This window comes from Trichosurus vulpecula, chromosome 4 (assembly GCF_011100635.1).
Source record: "Trichosurus vulpecula isolate mTriVul1 chromosome 4, mTriVul1.pri, whole genome shotgun sequence".
Classification (NCBI taxonomy): domain Eukaryota; kingdom Metazoa; phylum Chordata; class Mammalia; order Diprotodontia; family Phalangeridae; genus Trichosurus; species Trichosurus vulpecula.
The window spans coordinates 29,833,493-29,852,411 of record NC_050576.1 but is presented as its reverse complement, the minus strand read 5'-3'; the positions used below and the strand labels follow the sequence as shown (position 1 = coordinate 29,852,411).

The 18,919-nt window shown below is 46.5% G+C and overlaps 1 protein-coding gene across 2 annotated transcripts in view; it reads left to right on the top strand.

The window, feature by feature from the left end:
• ELAVL4 (ELAV like RNA binding protein 4) overlaps positions 1-18,919 on the top strand; it is a 136,115-nt gene that overhangs the window by 19,745 nt on the left and 97,451 nt on the right. The window contains exon 1 of one of the 2 annotated variants that reach the window (XM_036755355.1): positions 12,393-12,554. The exons of the other annotated variant lie outside the window; for it this stretch is intronic. Coding sequence (XP_036611250.1) covers positions 12,393-12,554 — 162 coding nt within the window. Of the gene's footprint in view, positions 1-12,392; positions 12,555-18,919 lie in introns of those variants that run through there. 2 annotated transcript variants of the gene reach the window in all.

The window sequence follows — 18,919 nt, the reverse complement described above, 5'->3', positions numbered from 1 at the left end:
TGAAAACTGCCTGTTCATATCCTTTGACCATTTCTCAATTGGGGAATGGCTTGTATTCCTATATATTTGGCTCAGTTCCCTGTATATTTTAGAAATGAGGCCTTTATCAGAGAAACTAGTTGCAAAGATTTTCTCCCAATTTTCTGCTTCCCTCTTAATTCTTGTTGCATTGGCTTTTTTTGTACAAAAACCTTTCAATTTAACATAATCAAAATTATCTATTTTGCATTTTGTAATGCTCTCTATCTCTTGTTGAGTCATGAATTCTTTACTTTTCCATAAATCTGATAAGTAAACTATTTCTTGCTTTCCCAAATTACTTTTAGTATCAGATTTTACTCCTAGATCATGAACCCATTTTGACTTTATTTTGGTGTATGGTGTGAGATATTGGTCTATGCCCAGTTTCTGCCCTACCATTTTCCAATTTTCCCAACAGTTTTTGTGAAATAGTGAATTATTAGCCCAGAAGCTGGCCTCTTTGGGTTTATCAAAGAGTAGATTGCTAAACTTGTTGATTTCTCCTACTTGTGTGCCTATCCTATTCCACTGATCCACACCCCTATTTCTTAACCAGTACCAGGCAGTTTTGATGACTGCTGCTGTGTAGTACAGTTTAATATCTGGTATGGCAAGGCCACCTTCTCTAGCATTTCTTTTCATTAATACCCTAGATATTCTAGACCTCTTGTTTTTCCAGATGAATTTTGTTATTATTTTGTCCATCTCAGTAAAATAATTTTTTGGTAGTTCGATTGGTATGGCACTGAATAGATAGATTAATTTAGGTAAAATTGTCATTTTTATTATATTAGCTCGGCCTAACCATGAGCAACTGATATTTTTCCATTTATTTAGATCTGATTTTACTCGCGTGAAAAGTGTGTCATAGTTATGTTCATATAGGCCCTGGGTTTGTCTTGGCAAATAGACTCCCAAATATTTTATAGTGTCTATAGTAACATTGAATGGAATTTCTCTTTCTATCTCTTGCTGTTGGGCTTTGTCAGTAATGTATAGGAATGCTGAGGATTTATGTGGGTTTATTTTATATCCTGCAACTTTGCTAAAGTTGTTTATTATTTCAAGTAGTTTTTTACTTGATTCTCTAGGATTCTCTAAATAAATCATCATATCATCTGCAAAAAGTGATAATTTAGTTTCTTCTTTTCCTATTCTAATTCCTTCAATTTCTTTTTCTCCTCTTATTGCTACAGCTAAAGTTTCTAGTACCAAATTGAATAGTAGGGGTGATAATGGACATCCTTGTTTCACCCCTGATCTTATTGGGAATGCATCTAGCTTATCCCCGTTACAGATAATGCTTGTCGATGGTTTTAGGTAGATACTATTTATAATTTTAAGGAAGGTTCCACTTATTCCTATGCTTTCTAGTGTTTTTAATAGGAATGGGTGTTGTACTTTGTCAAAGGGATCTTACAATTTTTAAAGCTCCATGGAGATGCTCTTTATGATCATTCTTGCTGATGTGATGAGATTTGGAGATGGCAATTATAATTAATACTGTTTCCCTCTCTATGGAGACTGCTCTTAACCTGAGTCTGAGGTACAGGTGGCTTGAGTCTAGTCCGGACCCCTTTCCAAGTCAGTGTGAGAATTTGGAGACTTGACTTCCTCCTTCTCTGCAGACTGAGGCAGCCCAACCTGAGCTCTCACATCCCTTCTCTGCTCTGAGCTAGGTTCTCTTCTAGTGTCAGAGTCAGTGACTGGCAAAGCCAGGAGGGCAGGGCCAGGTATCCCCGCTCCCACCACTAGCATTGTTTCCTCTCACCCTGGGATTCAACACCTTTTATGTGTCCTGGACCCCTTTAGCATCAAGTGAAGAAGCCTGGGGGATACACCTTCTCAGAACCAAGTTTTTAAATGCAAGAAATCAGATATTTAGGATTACAAAGGAAGCCAGTTCTAGTGGAATGTTGTTTGGACCCATTTGGCGTTTTCTTGGCAAAGATACCGGAGTGGTTTGCCATTTACTTCTCCAGCTCATTTTACAGATGAGGAAACTGAGGCAAACAGGGTGAAGTGACTTGCCCAGGGTCACTAGGCAGCTAGGAAGTATCTGAGACTGTATGTGACCTCAGATCTTCCTGATTCCAAGCGCAGTGTTCTCAATGAGTTCTCCCTGCTCCCTAGGCAGGGATGCTTCTAGCACTTAGAATGCATTTCTTGTGGCTGGCTTAAGGGAAGGCACGACTTTCTTAAGATCGTGGGATTTAGAAGTTGGAAGGACCTTAAACATCAGTCTTCCCCAGCCTCCTCATTTTACACATGAGGGAACTGAGGCCTGAGTGAAGGCACCTGGCCAGGGGCCTTGGGAATCCAACCCCTTCATTTTACAGAGGAGGAAACGGAGGGCTGAGGAGGCGGCGTGGGTTGTCCAGGAGGACACAGGCAGGGAGTGTCAGAGCCAGGAAGCCAACCCCAGTTCTCAGCGTCCAGGTCCTGCTGGGGTGTCAGGAGATTGGCCCGCCATGTTGGAGGAGTCCCATCACAAAGCAACACAGTGCTGATGGATGACGCTCGTCCGTCTGTCTGTAGGCTTGTATTTTTATCATTTTAAGCAAAGCACGCTGGGACGCAAGTGACAGGGACCCGGCGTGTGCCTCCTGCTCACTCCCTTACTCATAGGATCAGGGTGGAAGGTGATGGTGCATGGGATTTGGAATCTGGGAGACCCTCATTTCAATCCCAGTAGTTCTGTGACCCTGGGTGTTTCTACAGGGCTGCTCCAAACCTCAGCTTTCCTCATCTCTAAGATGAGAGGATCACCAAGCAGCAGAGAAAGCCTTGAAGCTGCAATTAGGGCCTGGCTTACCCGCCTTCCTGCTCTGTGACCCTGGGAAAGTCCCTGGGCCTCTCAGACCCTATCTTTTCATCTCTAAAATGGGTGAGTCTATGTGTTTCTTGTGACTCACAGGGCAGTTGAAAAAGTTAAAGAGAGGGATCAGGAAGGAGGCTGTGATTCAAATGAGAGGGGAAATCCCGGAGGAGAAAAGTCCCTCTGCTGGTGCAGTTTGGCACCAAATTTGCGAGTCTTTGGGGGCTGCCTGGAGCAATTTCCCCTAGGACCACAGTGCCAGGAGGTGCCCAACGTGGGGCCTGACCTCCGGCCTTCCTGCCCCCAAGGCCAGCTCTGAAAGCCAACATTTTGTGAATATGTATCTTATGTAGTGTTTTATGAAACATTTAAAGCACTTTGCAAACCTTAAAGTCATATATCAGTGTTAGCCATTATTAATAATTAACATTAAATAATAAGATAGAAGCATTGACTACAAAGGATTGCAGTTTCTCAAAGGTCCAGGTCCAGGTGTATCCCCCTTCTCCCTTCCTACTTTCTCTCTCTTTTTTTTTGGGTGAGGCAGTTGGGGTTAAGTGACTTACCCAGGGTCACACAGCTAGTAAGTGCCTGAGGCCACATTTGAACACAGGTCCTCCTGACTACAGGGCCAGTGCTTTATCCGCTACACCACCTGGCTGCCCCTCCCTTCCCACTTCTTACAACTTCTTCCTATGTTGAAATAAGTCTTAAGGCTTTCAAAATAAGTCTTTCAGCACTGAGAAGTCACCTTGCATAGACACGTAAGATGACCAGTGTTAGTGGAAGATGTTTGTCCTGGCACCCAGAAGACTGGGGGTGGGGATAGGGCTGGGGATAGGATAATACTGTTGTGTTTCATATCGGTATCTGAAGGGCTATTGTTTGGAAGGCCGCAGTGGGAGGAGGCTGCAGAGGGGGAGACTGAGGCAGAGTCTAAGGAAGGGTTGCTAATTTCAGAGCTGAGGGTTTCCTTCTCACTGTATTTGTTGTTGAGGGAATTTCTCTGCAGAATGTGTGTGTGTGTGTGTGTGTGTGTGTGTGTGTGTGTATGTGTGTGCATGTCTTGGATTGGAAGCCCCTTGAGGCTCCTTCCCAGTCTGAAAATCTAGGAGAATTCTCCAGCCAGACCCTGGTCTGCCATTGCCTGAGGCTTGGGGTGTACACTTTAACAGCCCAGGACACACACCTCCCAGCAGAGAGACCATGGGCTTGTCATACAGAAGAAGACATATGTATATTTTTTGGACACAGCCACCTTGAGAATTTGTTTTGCTTGACTTTGCATATTTGTTGCAAGGGTTTTGTTCTTTATTTTTCAATGGATGAGGAGTCAGGAGGGAGGGAAAATAGATTTTTGTTAAATTGAAAAAATTTAGGTTTAATGAAAAAATCTTGTTGAAGGATAGAATGATCAGTCCAGGTGGGGTTCCCATAGTCATCTCCTCTGATGAGTTCTGGCTACATAGGCTGAGCATCTGTCTGTGCTATTTTGTACCCAAAGTCTTGCCCCTCTAAATTTAGGGTCCTCCCCTCCTCATCCCCTGGGGTCTCAATTATGAGGCAGGTATTTAGGAGGGAGGCAGGTGCCCCTTGGACAAGAGAGATTGGCCTGCCCAAACTCTTCTTTCCACTCTCGTCTTTGTGTATCTGTGTCTTTGGGGGTCATTTTGTGAATTCTCTAGGGCCTTTTTGGTGTGTTAGGATGACTCATGCTAATTTTGTGTGCTGGGTGGTCCATGGATCCTTATTCCCATTTTATAGGTGACTAACCTGAAGCTTAGAGAAGGTTTACCCATTTCAGTGCCAGATCTGAGATGTGAACTCGGGGGATTCCCCTTTGCTCTAATGTTCCCCTTCACCGGACCCCTCGGTGGCTATTGACTTTAAAGTTTGTGTCTGGGTTTCTACATGAGGGATTCTGGAGATGATAGATGACACCCTGGGCTCTCATGGACTCTGCCGGGGCAGGTGATTCTGGAATTGCAGAGTTGGAAGGGAGGTCATTGGCCATCCAGGCCAGTCTGTGCTCCTAGGACTTCATGGCAAGTGGTCATCCAGCATTTGCTTACAGCTTCTAGGCACCTACCACTTGAGGGACAGAACTCAGGGTTATTCACCCTACATTGGTCTCTGTAACTGTCCTGTTGCTCTTGGTCTTCCCTCTGGAGTCAAGGGGGCCAACTCATTATAGCCCTTCAGATGCTTGGAGATGGCTTTTATGTCCCCCCCCCCCCGAGTCTTTTCTCAAGGCTAAATGTGCCCTTTTCCTTCAGCTGGTTGCCGTGTAACATGGACACAAGGCCTTTCCCTATCCTGTTTGCCTCCTCCTCCGGACACACCCAGGCTTACGATATCTGACACATATATAGTAGGTACTTTACTGACTACCTGCCTGTCTTAAATGGTAGAGCCCAGAACTGAACCCTTACTCCAGCTATGGCCTGAGGAGGATAGAGGAGGGCTGTCCCCAGCCATGATAGGACCAGCTGACCCTGCCATGCCATGAAGACTCTGAGCACCAGCCCTAGGGTGGATCATGTGTCTCTCCTACCAGGTCCAGGCTTAATGGATGCTGGGTGGGTTATCCCAAGAAGATAGCCCACTAGGTCATGATTTGGGGTATGGTGAGGGCTGTTTACTAAAATGTGAATCATGGAGGCAGACTTTCTCTTTCCACCTATCCCCATGGAACCTCAGATCTTTCAGAAATGTGGTTTAGTGGATAGAACTGTGGGTTTAGAGTTACAGGACTGGGGTCAGTCACTTCCAAACTCTTTCATGTCATGTTAGTGACCTTGACTGAGTCCTTTGCCTTTCAAGGGCCAGATAGATGACTGCGTCGGACAAGACAGTCTCCAAGGACCTTCTGTGTTCTTACAGAAAAGGAAAAACAAATATTGAAATGAAAAGCAAAGTTTGACCTTTAACCGGATCCTCTTTAAAATGGTCTCGAGACACGAAGCTGTATTTCTTTGTGTTATTTTCCTTTCCAAGGGATGAGAGCCCGAGCATAGGGTAGAGCTGCTTAATCAAGGGCAGGCAGGAAGGGGGAGGGAGAGAAACTGAACCAGAGGGAAATGTCGGGTCAGAGCTGCTGATGACGGTATTTAAATGGTTTTCCGTAATCATATTAGGGGGAAGCGAATGGAATTCTTGATTTCATGGAGGGAAGGACTGTGAGAGGAGGGGGGAGAGTGGAGGGGAGAGGCTGTGCCCAGGCCCCTTTCCCGGGAAAGGCTCTGTGGCCACACCCTGTGAAGGAGCTGGCTGGGGCAGAAGGCCCTGGTGCATTGCTAATAGCCTGGAAATGAGGCTTTCTGGAAGGGAAAAAAAAGTTCTCTCTCTCACAGGCCTATTTCAGCCACATCACTTGGCAGATGGCTGGACGTCAGTGGTTTGCTATCGATTGGCTGAATTTGCCTTAGGGTAACAAGAGTACAGGCCGTGGTCCTTAAAGATGTTTCGTCTTTTTTTTCCTCTTTGTGTGACTGTACATTAGTAAGACTCCCCCTACAACATCCTCCCCCCTCCATTTCCCCCCATTTTCAAATCAGAAGCCTTCAATAGTAATCAAAATACAGAGGTTACCTTGAGATAAACACCCTTTAAATTATCACCCAGGCAGGCAGACCCGAGAATATTTTATTTACTAGGCTGATTACATTTTAATGTTTGACGAAAGTGACATTTTTTAATTAGTGTTTAAGACATATGGTGAGTGTACAAATTAGCCTATTTCATAGAACTAGAAATGGATGAGAGTCCCCCCTTCACTGGCTCCCCAGTTAAAAATTGTCACTTGAAACTTAATATATGCAAGGAGGTTAAGTAGTATTAAGTGATGCTGTCTTGACTTCAAGACGAGCAGAAGCTAGCTCACAGATGTGTGTGTGACCGACTGTTGCCCGAGTGTGCCAGGAGAAGGGAAAGGCCCTCATCTGGGCGGAGGCCTAGGATGGGGTATTGTCCAGTCTAGCAGACGCCCTGTATATCTGGCTTATGTATTAAAAAAACTGGCCCCCTATCACCCTAAAGCAGAAGAGTGTGTGCTTGGTTAGGGAATAAGATTCCTTACGATCTGAGGGATGGTGACTGGTGACCAATGATGCTGGGGGCTTCTGGCTGGATGACTCACTTCTGTGTCAGGATCACCTCCCCTTCCACTTGGACTTTTTAAATGTGGGTGGCAGATTTCTGGGGAGGGATCAGGTAAGCGGCAAAGGCAGGATGTCAGCAGGCCAGGAAGGATTCTGTGCCCCAAGTAACTCTGGAGTCTAGTGGTATTAGGAGCAGATGTGAAAAGAGGAGGAATAGGGTTTGGAGAAATCGGATGTACCTCTCAGGCAGTCCTGGAGAATTTACTCTCATTTTAATATGTTCCTTGATCATGGGGTGGTGGTGGATATTTTCCTTTTTCCAGTACTTGAATTCATAGAGGGAGGCATGTATGGAAGGGGGTTGGAATGATGGCGTTGGTTTCTTCCTTGGTGGAGGTCAGGGCATTGGAACTGTCATTTGTCTTTGACATCTTTCATTTTAAACTTTACTCCTTCCACACTTGCCCAAATACTGTAGAACTCCATCCTGGGAGCACTGTAATTGAGTTGATCATACAACAGTCATTTATTAAAAAAAAACAAAAATAAATCAAAAACACTTGTTCTGTGCCAGACACGGTGCTGTGGAGGCCCTGGGCATACAGAGACAGAGGAACCTGGCTTTGCCCTCAGGGAACTTATGTTCTGTGAGGGAGAGACATACTCAAAATAGAAATATAAGGTCTCTTGGAAACAAGTTACCTGCGTCCTTACACACTTACCTCCATTTTGTCCTCGATGGAGTTCCTCTGTCTTTCCTGGAATTGGTTTTTCAGAGCATGTGTGGATGCTACACATGGTACACATACACACACGCAGAGAATGTGTGTATATTTCATTCTTGTTAAAGGAGGCTTTTGCTGAGGGGTCCTCAACAACTCTCTGTCCTTTCTTCCCACTGGGTTTTTTTTGGCTCTCCTTTTTCCTTCCGAATGAATGAAACAGACACGCCTTGTATCATCTTGTCCTGTGATTCCTCATTAGGGCTCTGGGCAGGTATTTCTTTTTTTTGATTAGGTTTTCTCTTTTCCCTTGGCATGAAGCAGGGGCAGGGGAAGGGGGATCCTGTTGGCTTATTTCGACAAGATCCAGACAGGTTTTGCCTGCCTGGGATTCTAGCTTTGCTTTTGGCCCATCCTGAGCCCAGACATTGCTCCAAGGTGCCAAGAGAGGGAGGACCCAGGTGCCGCCTTTTGAGACGGTCCCTGCGAATGTGCACGCTGCCCACCTGGTGGTATCCGAGTGAACTGTTACTTCACAGAAGAGTGTCCGGGGCAGGCTGAGCTCCGTGCAAAGCCCACGCGTGCTCCTGGCCCGGCCGCTCCCTTCCTCTCCTGGATGCTCCCATGTGTCCATTCTAGGGAGATGCTCCATCTCCTGCTCTGGGGGGTGTGGGAGAACTGAGGGAGCTGTTGCCGCTGGAGTGCCGTGAAAGGCAGCCTTCCCAGTGTTCCTGAAATCTCATTCCGTGGGAAGATGTTTGAAATCAGCCGGACGCTTAACGCTGCCTTGTTAAACACCGAGGTAACGTCTCATGCCTCTGCCTGGGTAGCCCCTGCGTGCTGGGGGGGGGGGAGGAGGGAGAAGGGGGCGCTTCCCCTGCTTGGTGTGCTTAGGATCAGATTTGATTTATTCTGCCAAAGCAAAGTCTAAAGGAGGCAGAATTGGGGCTTTAGGTTCTTTTTCCTCCTTTGGGGGCTCAAGGGGGATGGGGCCGATCTCTTTCCTTTTTCTTTGCCGTCTCCATTAGTGGCTGCTGCTGCCGCTGCTGCCTAGGACCCTGTCGGGCACAGTTCTCCACTATACTGAGCGGTGAGTTATTCACTCTGGGCTGGCTGCTGGTACAGTCCATCTGGGCTCTGTGCGAGAGAGAGAGAGAGAGAGAGAGAGAGAGAGAGAGAGAGAGAGAGAGAGATTGAGAGCCGGACGGCTGGCAGCTCCTGATGCTAAGATATCCGTACCCCCTGGGAGGTCTGCGTGGTGGTGAGGGGCTCCCTAGTAGACCTCGCCATCTCAGGGACCCCGTCGGCACTAATGAGTCCAGAAACTGCTCATTTCTGGTAAGCAGAGAGCAACCCAGATCCAACCCCCCCCATCCCCACCCCCCACTCCTCTTGTGATTTCATTTTCTCGCGGGCTTGATTGCTTGAAGACAAGTTTTCCTTCCTGATGTTGGAAGATTGGGGTGGGGTGGGGGTGTGTGTGGAATGCCAGCTGAGAGACTTGATTCCTGAGATAATCTATTGAGATTCGGATGCTTTACCAATGTCACAGCGCTGGGATGTAGCGGTCAGCACTTTGCTCCCAGAGATGAATAGTCCTATTGGAAATCCGATAATAAGGTTGACTTTTCTCAACAATGCGATTCTGCCTTTGTCCTTAGAGAAAAGGCCTCGGAGGATGCTTAGGGCATTTGTTTTAGGATTCCGGAGAGAGACTGGATACTGGGGAGGTTTCTGGAGCCAAGATCAGTCCTTGGGCAAAGTGCATCTGCCATTAAGGCATCCTCGATAATGCTTCAGAGAAGTGGCTGGAACATTTCAGCCTGGACCTGTGGTTAATTTTTATATTCCCTGCCTTGAAGGGTGTGGAGGCTGGGAGGACCAGGGAGAAGAGGGCCTTGAATTTCAGCGCCTTCTTTATTTTTAATAACCTCTGTAGAAATACTAAGCAGACAGCTTTTCTATAGGGGTTTGTGACTATTGTTTCTGGGGCTCATACCCCACAATATTTTAACACTGGCCAGGTCATACTTGAGCTCATGAGACTTTCTGTTGGCGTGTCAGGGAGCAGATACGTATTGCCTTTGTACACATAATAAAACCACATAGGCCAGGGAACCCACAAATGCATCCTCGGCCCTACCCAACTCAGCAAATATTGAAAAAACTCAAGTGGCTCTCGGTGCCCTTCAGGTGGGAGCTGAGTTTGTCACCTGGAAATGATGCTGTGCTCCGTCTTTTCCACCTGAAGCGGCTGTGTGCTTCACATTTTATATTTTCTAATTCCTTGTGTTTTTACTTCGAGCATTGTGGTTTGTTTAAGTACGGGAGGAGAACCCACAAGTTCACACACACGTACAAAAGAGAAAGATTCACACACAAACACATACGGATATAAACACATGGGTTCTATAATGTACCCGTAGGAGTGTGGTGTTTCTGGCATTTGCACTGAAGGAAGAAATACAATCCTGATACCATACTACAGACCTGATACTTGAAATTAGGAAAATCCGTTTGTCCCCCACTCCCGGGAAGCCATGGACTTCAAACCCAGTGGTGACCTTTCACATCCACATTTCTTTTTCTCTAAGATTTCAACCAGAGTCAACCTTGGTGTCGTCTTTGAGAATATTTGTGACCTGGGTATATTTCCTAGTAAACTTACTGACTCCAAATGGGAGATGTTTCTGGGGAAGAAAGTCACCTATCTAGGTTAGCAGCTGCCCCAGCCAGCCGGGCGAGGGCAGGTGCACCGGGTGTATATTCTGGGCATACCAACTCTGTGTGTGTATATGTGTGTGTGTTTATATAATCATTATGGAGCCTTGACAGGCCCTTGTGAACAGCAGTGGGGGGCAAGGGGCACATTGCTTCTCCTAATCTACAGCAGTGAAAAGATCCTGTCCAATTCGTGATATTTCAAGTCAAGTTTGTGGCTTGCGATGGTCTCAGAGGCCACTGCTGCTGTTGCCTGTCAAGCGAGGGAGGGGCATGGCCGTGCCAGTTGGGCCCCTACCAGAGTTGAGAAATAATTCCATTAAAATAAGTCGTTCATCATTTTCTGTTCGCTAGAAAGAAGGAACAATGCAGTGAGATAGGCGAGTGAGTCTGAACAGCTGCTCTCCCCCCCCCACCCTGCATCCCCCCTTCCATTAAGAAAATCACTCTTAGCCCTAAAGTTCCTTAGGCAGGTCCCAGAGTAGCAGTGGGGGAGGGGGGCATCTTGAAGTTGCCTCCTCTTGGAAATGCTAGCCCAGGTCACTCCATCTTGTCCCCCGCCCAACCTTCCCACTCCAGACAGGACAGGCATTGCCTTAGTCCAACCAGTGATACCGAGCAACCCCGGTTAAGGTTCTCTTGTGTCTTTAAGCCATCAGCCATTCAGCTGACTAGAAAGCCACCGGACAGGCTGAAAAGCCAGGCATCAGCATGGGAAGCGGGTGGAGGAACCCCTGGACTGTCCAGGGGAGGAAGGTAGGACCCTCCCGAGGTGAAGGTTTGCAGACGGCCACTGGCGGGCGACCTGCCCTTGTTGGGAGTGCCTGGATGGGGAGGGAGGAGATAGGTTAAAAAAAATACATGCATGGATGTTGTTGCTTTCAGCTGGGCCTTAATTACTAGACACACGAAGCAGTTCAGAAATGTGGTCTCTGTTGTTGTAGAGGTCAGCGAATCATTAACATCGTCAATCTGGCAAGAGCTAATTTAAATAGCGCCTGATGCTTCAACGCCTCCCTCGGTCTCCCTAGCCAATGGGCGCTGGGCTCTGGCTGACAGATGGTCCCATAAATGGATGTAAAAAGGAGAGGCTGGAAGCCAATTTTCAGCAAGGCTCTCTATTCAGTTCTTACCTACGTCCTAGAATCGGGGGGCTCCGAACACACCACGCTCGGCTCGCCTCTTTCCTCTTTTTTTTTTTAACCCTTCCCCTCTTAAAAAAAATATTGTGGTTGACTACATTAATGTCCGCACTTTGCTTTGTGGATCTGAAATAATCCTATTAACCATAATAAATCTGAAACCTTTGCAAATTCTGAGAGGAGTCGAAGCCCCGCGCGACCCAATATTTGCCTCTAAGAATGGTGATGGTAGGTATTGGTAAATTTATATTCTTTGTTTGTGTGACTGCAGTTTAAAAGAAGCCTGTCTGTCTACACCCTCAGCCAGCCTTCTGCTTGTGCTGGGTTTTTACTTTCTGTTGGTGGGGTTCCTCTTTCATTGACTAGCTCCTTGGCGTGTGGATGGTGTCAGCATATCCAGTAAGGAAGGGCAGCCTGGGGGTGATAGCTGCTATGTCGTTTATTTTTTAAGGTCATTGTGGTTTGGTTGGTTTTTTTTTCCCTTCTCAAAATAAGGTGGAGGGGGTGGGCGGGAAAAGCCGCTGCTTTCTTCAGAGAGCTCAGTAAAAATGGAAAGGCTGAACCAAGGGATTTTTAAAATTTTAGGTTGGAAAAGGGTGTGTGGATGTATGTTTGAGATTTTTTTTAGCGGGGGAGGGGGAACGACAAGGTGAGTGTCAGGGTTTGGGTCTCATCTACATTTTGGCACAAAAAAACGTAGACCTTCACCCAAGACCTGGTACTGTGGGCAGTGGCATTTGGCTGGACTGCACAGAGGTCACAGGAGGGTGGGCAGGGAGGGCAATATCTCTGGGCTTGGGTAAATGCTGCATATTGTATTTCAAAGAGTCCCCTGTCATGACCTCATAAAAAGGAGGAGGAGGCATGCATGTGTCGCGGAGCCTGGCGTGTGTGGGGATGGGTGGCTTCGCCGGGCGGGCAGCAGGGCGTTTGGAAGGAATGCCAGCTTTTACGTAACGTTCTCTTTGCTCCTGACACCGTGCGAGGGTCCATCTTCCCGTCACGGATGGAGTGGAGTGGCTTAAACATGGTAAGTGAATGGGCTGGAGGCTGCGTGGTGGTGCTGGGGCGGGGGACACGCGTGTCTGTGAGAGAGAGAGAGTGTGTGTGTGTGTGTGTGTGTGTGTGTGTGTGTGTGTGTGTAGGGGGGGAGCGATGGGCTGTGGACCTTAGATGGCTTGGCAGGTCACCCAATTGTGTATCTCTACAAGCATCCTAAAAGACAGGAAAATATGGACCTCGATACAATGGCAGTGCCTACACATTCGTGCTCCTCTCTCTCTCTCTCTTCTCTCTCTTCTCTCTCTCTCTCTCTCTCTTTCTCTCTTTCTCTCTCTCTCTCTCTCTCTCTCTCACACACACACACACACACACACACACACACACACACACACCCTCTCCCTGTTTCTCTCTCTCCATCTCTTCCAGTGAACACACTCTCCAGCCAAGCCTAGGCTAGTGTCTGTGACAGTCACGATGTCCTGGAGCTTCCTAGGGTCTTCTAGATTCAGATCCTCGATCCTTCATCCATCCCCCCACGACTGATGGTCTAAGTGACCTGTGCATCCCTTCCCCCAAGTGCATGCCAGGAAAGGAGGAAGGCTGGGGTGGGGTGGGGGTTCTTTTGGTAGAACTAGACAAGACGGCGAAGCAAGATTGTTTGCTATGGAAGGGGGGGCAGGATGGGGGGGGCTAGGCGAAAAAAAAATCCCTTTCTTGCCAGAGTAGTAAGTCTATTTTTGGTGCTTCCTTTTCTGAACAAGAAATCGGAAACTCCTTTCTCACTCCCATCTTTTGCCCCCCCCCCCATCCTTTAAAAAGCTCTTCAGACTAATAAATGTCAGAGCTCGAGGTGGGGATGGGAAAGAGGAAAATGTTGAAAATTCATGTAACCGTGTCCTGAATATTTACTCCCCCCCCAGCCAAACCCTGGCAGACCCTTGCTCTGGCTGGCCAGTCAGTGGGTGCTGAGGTAGGGGAGGACAAAGCTGGGGTCTCTCTCCTCTTCTGGAGGCTGCCTTTGTCTCCTTGCTTGTTGTGATGGGTGTAAAACAAACAAGATTAGACTGAGCGGCCCACTGAAAGCCATCTCTGGGAGGAAGAGAGAATGAAAGGTTGCCGGGGAAACAGGCATCGGGGAAGCCAAGGAGGGGGAGCAGGTGGTTGTCGTGTGAGAAGACTGCAAACAGTGTCGGAAACCGGGGGGGCGGGGGCCCCTCGATTCCCCGGCCACAAAGCCGGCCCTCACAACTTTAATTATTCCCCATAAAGAGGTGTTAATTACATTTCTGACTGCTGTACGCTGATTTCCAGAAATCTATTTTTAAGCATCTGTTCGCTCGCCTCTCTCTGTTTGGGGGGGGGGGGAGGAAAAAAAAGGGAGAGTGAAGGGAAGGGAGGAGGGAGTCCTCCTTTTTCTGCCCCCTTTCCCCCCTCCCCCATGCTTTTTCCTTGCTGCAAAACTGTACGTGTAAAAAATGGCAAGGAGGAAAAAAATGTAAATTATATTGAATGAAGTTGACACCAGCGTAATCGGGAAGTTGCCCAGCTGATTGTGCCTGCAAATCATTTCTTAGAAATTTCCAGCAAATGTTGTCCCTCGGAGAGCAGGAGGGAAGGAGAGATTAGGTCTGGAGGGATCAGGGGATTTTTTTTTTAACTTTGAAAAAGCAGATGGTAATGTGGAAAGGTAATCATTTAAAGATCACCTTGCCTTGTCTCTGGCCATCTATTTGCTAGTAGAAATTACTAAAAAAAAAAAATCTATTTCCACATAAATCTCTGTCCTTTCTACTCTTGGTTTGTCTTCATCTCTTAGGCTAGGCAGTGATCTCTCTTCCTGGTCGCTCTCCACTCGGGCTGAGGTGCTGATTTCCCGGCTTCCGATTCTCTCCCAGGCACAAAACTGGTCTTTATAAAACAAACAAACAGAGACGGCTATTTGTGAGTGTCTTGAGTAGCACGGGGCACAGGCGGGCACCATGGCACATGCATTCGTCCACACGCAGAGTTGGCGTGATCTAGCCAAAGTCCCTTCCTGCCATGATGGTGGGTATTGGTGGCTCCGGAAGGTATGGTAGGTGCTTAGATGGTGAATGGATTACAGCGTAGAGGGGATGGGGGCTAGTGGTGCTGGTGAGGCTCTCTCCTTTCCAGCCACTTAAAGAAAGATCAGCTGGGCATTCACCTTTCTCAAGAGGGAAAGGTGGGAATGGCTGTCATGGCCATCACGGCCTTTAGATGAAAGGGGGGACGACGTCTGTAAGTGGATATTACGAGAAATGAAAGCTTTCGCATTCACTGTCCTCTTCAGCTCTTTTCTCAGTGAGATTTCTGCTTTAGATCTTTTTGGGGGAGAGAATTGACATAGGTTGTTTTTTCATTTTTTCAAACTTTCAGGGCCCAAACCCACGTAAAATAGGTGTTTTAGTCCTACCTAAACCCTGATTCCATGTTTTAATTTCAGAAACTTCTGCTCCCTGCCCAGCAGGCTTTTTGAAAGATGTTGGGTCCTTTGAGCTTCCTTAGAAAATGCTCAGCAGCGAAGGTTTAGTTTTATTTCCAGTAATTTTTTTTTATTTTTTATGTTGTGAAGCACTAGAGAAAAATGGAAAATTCATTTCAAGGACTGTCATTTGGGTTCAGGTTGTAACAAAGGCACGTGTTTCCACTACTGATCTTTGTCCTTCCTTTGTCTTAAAAATACCCCTCTCTGCTATCTCCGGGTGGTAAGCTAGCACAGAGGGCCATTTCCTAAGTGGAAAGTCCGGCTAGGAATATTTCTCAAGCAGCCTTGAGGATTGTGAATTTCGGGATCTCAGAGAAAACACGGCATAATCACTCAACCCAGAGACACAGGGAATAAATAAACATAAGGGGTTGGAGGTGGTGGGGGGAACTGATCTTGGAAACCCTTAGCTTAGGAATAAATGGTCTAAAAGAACCATTTGTGTTTTGATTAAAAAGAAATCCCATAGCCATTTGTGACACCCTCAGTTGCTTTCATCCCTTTCTCTCATTCACTTTCGACCATCCTTCCAGCATGGATACAGATGGCCTAACTTGGCTTTCTTAGGTTGGGTAGCCCCCTTAAAAACTTTTTTTTCTCTCTTCATGTCATATTCTTTTCTCTAATTTTTAAAAATTCTGTGAATTTGTGTGTGTGTGTGTGTGTATGTGTGTGTGTTTGAAAAATGCTGCATCTGTTTTAAGGGGAGATAATACCACCAGCCTGGGCGGGGAGCATTTAAGGAAAATGATCTCTGGTGGGGTATTGATGATCACTGATGAGGACAGGTGGCCTTCAGTTCTGTTGGTCTACCCTCTCTGTTAGGAATCCTCCAAAAGGAAATGGGAAGCCTGAAAGTCGTGGAGTTTTTTTAAGGGGTGTTTACAGTGTGCATTGATGTTTCCAAGAGCATTTCTTTGCAGGGGATTAGAGACAGCAGCTTTCAACTTAGAAGTACTGTGGGCAGCAAGATGGTGACTTGAATGTAAGTTGCTTGGGTTTTAGATTGGTTTAGTTCTCTTCCTCCGCCTTTATTCACGTATCCTTCGAGTATATGGAGAAAACCCACGTTTTATCTGCATGCAGGGACTCATGTTCATAAGCAAGATATGGTGGACTTCACCAACTCAGGCCTTACCTAAATTAAAAAATTAAAAGACCCCCACACAAAACTCCTCAAGAAAGCAAACTGAGAATTTCTGGGTCCTACAAGCAAGAGCAAGGACTCTGTGTGTGTGTGTGTGTGTGTGTGTGATGGATTACATTGTGCATCTCTGAAGGTGCACTCTCCTTGATAGATCTCCTTGTCTGTTCCCGCAATCTGTGACCACCAGACACTTCATTTACATGCTTGGACACATTAAAATGTATATTTGTTGGTGTATGTTGGGCAGCTGCTGCCAGATAGACTCCTCTGCCCTGGTAAATGGTGCAATGCAGTATTTTTGTTCAATGTCATTAGGGGTTTTGGGGAAAGGAAGGGGGGTACAGACAGTTTGAATCTTCAGAGCTGGCTACCTTGTGCATCGTCCAGTTGTTGGGCCAGGCCAGACAGAATCTGTCCATTCTGACATCACGAGAAGCCAGCCTTCCCTCCTCTCAATGTAGCACATGTGTCGATGTATGCGTTTGTGACTTGGTTGGCGTGACCAGATATATGTGTGAGCGCTTGCAAACATATGGGCCTATGTAGATGGAGGTGGTGGGGTGGAGGGGAATGGAGGAGAGGCAGTCATTGCCTATTGGATTCATCCTCTGATCCCCCCCAAAATCATTTATGCTAGAATAGGAAAAACTTCAGAAAGATCAACGTGGAAAAAAAACCAGCCCAGTCCATAAAGCCTGTAGAGTTCAGGAAAGTCAGCAGCTTTACCTGCTGCCACCTAAACCTGTCTGTGGGCTCAGTGTCAGAGGGTGTGCTATTAATGCCCAAGATGGAAAGCATTTTTGCAGATGAGTGATGGCATTCCTACTAAAATGAGAGTCTTGGCTGGTGTGGGAGGTTGGGGGAGAAAGAGAAGGGGGTGTGTGTGTGTGTGAGAGAGAGAGAGAGAGAGAGAGACACACACACATACACACACAGAGATTGTGTTTTGCTTTTTGTTTTATCCCTTTCTAGTTGCTAGATAAGATGAGGTTTTTTGGTGTCTCTGTGTATTTTGGGGGCAGAGGGCTTTTTATAGGTCATCAACTGGTCAAAAGAGATGGGTAGGGGGCCGCGTTGCCCATCACATATACTAATGATTTGAAATGGCTAGAAATGGGAACAATGACTTGGAAGAAAAGAATGTATTTGGGGAAGGGGGTATGGGATACCGCAAGGATCTAACATGGGCCGTGACCAGGCATATATCAGAGCAACTGACCACCTTCTCCGTTGCCCTGGCCAGTGGCTTGGAATACCCAGGTTTGACCCTTTGTTGGTAATGTAATTAGGTATTCAAGCAGAGTGTTCCTAGTCCATCCCATCTGTGTTAAAAATCCAGCCATTGGAAATGTTGTTTTGGGGGGAATTGAAGCTACTGGTTTTAGCGTGCATTCCTCCTGGCCCATAAGCTAAGCTCCATTCCCCCTAATGGTTCACCTTGGGAGTCCAGCTCTGCCTGGGCTGGTTGAGATCTGCATGTAAAAGTGTATCTTCCTCCTTGGGGCTCTACAATCCAGGGACACCCTCACCTATTGTTTTCTCTTTGAATTGTGTCTTTTGAATCCTGAAGACTTTCTCTTCAATAAAGAAGGTAATCTGTGGGAGTCAGGAAGGAATTCTTAGTTCAGTTTGGTTTGAAAAGACACTGAGAATGTTAGGAAATAAGGTCAGCACCATTGTTCTTGGCTTTGGGAGGGGGTCTTACTTAGCTGCTAAAGGAAAATGTGATTCAGGCCTTCATGCTCATCTTTGGAAATGAATGTCGGGGGTGCAGAAGCCTGCCGGGTTCTGGAGTCTGGCTGGAAGGCGACTGGCGAGCTCTTACTGTGGAAAGTGATACTGACTCTTCACTTTTTTTAATCATTCAAAATCTTGATATTAGAGTAAAAAAATTTTTTTTGAAAGACTGAATTGTGTTCAAGTATTTTTACGAACAGAAAGGACTATGAGAGCCTGTAATGGTAAATGTGCTGCCAAAGGTTCAGAAGGAAAAGTTATTTACTCAGGTGAATTATAGACTTGATCATCTGTTTAGGAAATAAAATAAGCCCCTCGAAGGCAGGCTCTGTGCTGGGTTTTTTTTTTACCCCCTTTAGTGCCTACCAGTTCCTGCACACAGTAGGCACTTAATAATGGTTGTCAGATTTAAATTTGAACAGATTACTGTCTAGAATGCTCTTGCTCCCCATTTAACTGATATATCTTTTCTTCCTCCCTCCCTCCCTTCTTCCGTTCTTTTTCTTTCTTTTCCTTCCTTCTTTCCTGCTTTCTTTTCTTTCTTTCTTCCCTCCCTCCTTCCTTTTTTGCATTTATTGTATTTTACCTTTTGAAAAAGGTAAATCAAATGAGATGAGCTAAAATACTTAACAAAACTTAAAATACTGTATAGATGCTGTAATCCTATTTCTCACACTTAACCATTAGCCCTTTGGGAATAGAGGCCTGGCGTGTGTCATGTGTGTCTGCTGGAGCCCTTTGCCCTGTGCCCTCCATATGGTCACCACTTACAGACGTCTTGTGTGTTTTTTGAGCTTTTAAAGTGTGCCTGGACATGGTGCGAGGGCAGGGTGCATGGGGATGGGGTTGGTGCTAGTTTCTGCACTGACAGGAAATATACCCCTTGGGATTAAAGACTGCTTCATTTTTTAAGGCTGTTTTCTAAATTTATGTTCCTCCCCCATGTCTTTGTCTTAGGAAAATAAGGTAGTTTTCCAGGCTAGATAATTCGGATTTGGGGCCA